This window comes from Naegleria gruberi (genome assembly GCF_000004985.1).
Source record: "Naegleria gruberi genomic scaffold NAEGRscaffold_240, whole genome shotgun sequence".
NCBI lineage: Eukaryota > Heterolobosea > Eutetramitea > Acrasida > Naegleriidae > Naegleria > Naegleria gruberi.
The window spans coordinates 1-1,945 of record NW_003163110.1 but is presented as its reverse complement, the minus strand read 5'-3'; the positions used below and the strand labels follow the sequence as shown (position 1 = coordinate 1,945).

The window sequence follows — 1,945 nt, the reverse complement described above, 5'->3', positions numbered from 1 at the left end:
CCTCTCTTGCCATTTTCATTGTGATTCGATTGATATTCACAATTTTTTCAATGAGTTTGCCACTTCCAGGAGGAACATACATTCCACTAGTTATTATTGGAGCTGGATGTGGAAGATTCTTTGGAGAAATAGTGGCAATTATATTTCCAAATGGATTTGTTGCTGGACAACCAATTTATGCAGGAGCTTATGCAGTTGTTGGTATTGTGGCATTGACAGCATCAGCCACACATGCATTTTCAACTGTTTTCATCTTCCTTGAAATTGTTGGTGTTGCTGTTTATCTTCCAAGTTTAATGGCTGCTTTGATAGCTGTCAGAATTTCAAGATTGTGCACAGCAAACTTTTATGATACCAGTATTAAGGTAAAGGGATGGCCAGCATTATTGGAGAGTATGACAGATTCAGAAGATTTGAAAGTTACCAATATTATGACATCTGTCGATAAACTAGACATTTTGGAAGAGAATGTTTCAATGAGAGATCTTGAACTCCTCTTACAAAAGAAGAAATTACCAAAGATTTTACCCGTTGTTTCAAGTAAGGACAATTTGGTTCTATTAGGACAAGTGCATCTGAAATCTTTGGAATTTCAATATAATCTAATGAAAGCTAGATTGAATAATTCAGGAAAGGAAATCACTCAAGCATCAAATTTTGCACCAATATCTGATGAAGGATATGGATCAGCAAATGATGGAAATGATTCTTCTGCAACTAATATGGCTGGGTATGCCAGTTTCGAATTGCAAGATCGTGATGAAACTGATATTATTCGAATTGAATATGAAACATGTGATATTACAATTTCCGAGTCTCAATCAGCTCAGAGAGCTCACATGCTCTTTTCTCAATTGTGTTTGGATGAAGCATTTGTGGTGTGGAAAGGCAGATTGATGGGACAATTGGCAAGACAAATGCTCATTAATACTGTTTCTGCAAGAGAAAGAAATCAAATAATAGTAGTGTAAGAATAAAGGTTTCTAATCTTCATAAATCTATGTGGAGCCACATTTTCACTCTCAAGTGTGGATAGTATGTTCACAGTTTTAGTAGTTTTAGTGGCCTACCAGGTTGGTTAATTGTTGGAATGTAAAGAATACTGCAGTTAGTGTTGAAGCTCCAAAGGTAGATATGACTATTGCACAAATTGTTTAACAATTTATTTAATATTTAGAATAGATTGAATATTGTTCATCATATTCTTCCATATATTGTTCATACTCATCATCCTCGTCAATAGATGAAACAATTTGTTTGCCTGTTTCTTGATTTCTAACAAATTCCTTCATAATTTTCTTATTCTTCTTATTCTTCTTTTGTGAACAAGATTTTAAAGTTGAGGTTTCTGGAGTTGTTGGTTGTAAAACAGTTGTGAATTCAGCATGTTCTCTAGCAATTCTTTCTTGTTCTTCCTTTTTGAATTTCAAAATCAATTCTCCCAATTGACCATTTGACAACATGTCAATTCTATTATTCTTATCCCAGAATACATATTCATCTCTATAAATCAATTGTTGAATTCGGTGTTGTGGAAGTTCTTCAGCCAAATCACTATTTAAGAATTCTTCATATGAAATAAAAGTGTCACCTTCAAATCTGTCTTTGTAAATCATTGACAAGTGAAGATAGGCATCATTTAAATCAGAATCCCACATGATTCTATTAATTGCTTCCTTACAAGTTAGAAAACGTTCCTTTTTCTTTAGCCAAATTGTTTCTTCTTCAGCAATTTGTTCATTCTTAGAAAGGAAATATTTAGTTTGATTGGTGGCAGTATTATTTACAGGGAGGATTTTTACGGTCATGATTTTTTACACAGTTAGGTTGATGATCAATGGATCTTTTTTTTGTTTTGGATTTTCTTGAATTTCAGCTTGCAATTTTCTATTTAAAAGTGTGAAAAAATGTTTCACACCAGAAGTTGAAGAATAAAAATAGACTT

The 1,945-nt window shown here is 33.1% G+C and overlaps 2 protein-coding genes across 2 annotated transcripts in view; one reads left to right on the top strand and one right to left on the bottom strand.

The window, feature by feature from the left end:
- Positions 1 to 997, top strand: part of NAEGRDRAFT_82354 (uncharacterized protein) — a gene marked incomplete at its 5' end in the record, with an annotated part of 2,206 nt that extends 1,209 nt beyond the window's left edge. The window contains one exon of the mRNA XM_002668402.1: positions 91 to 997. Coding sequence (XP_002668448.1) covers positions 91 to 971 — 881 coding nt within the window. The 3' untranslated portion in view covers positions 972 to 997. The remainder of the gene's footprint in view (positions 1 to 90) is intronic.
- A 169-nt stretch (positions 998 to 1,166) lies between these two features.
- Positions 1,167 to 1,808, bottom strand: NAEGRDRAFT_76639 (uncharacterized protein; the record flags this gene model as incomplete). The annotated part of the gene is made up of 1 exon (XM_002668400.1): positions 1,167 to 1,808. The coding sequence occupies one exon, from the start codon at positions 1,806 to 1,808 to the stop codon at positions 1,167 to 1,169; it is 642 nt and encodes a 213-aa protein (XP_002668446.1).
- Between the last annotated feature and the right edge of the window lie 137 nt (positions 1,809 to 1,945).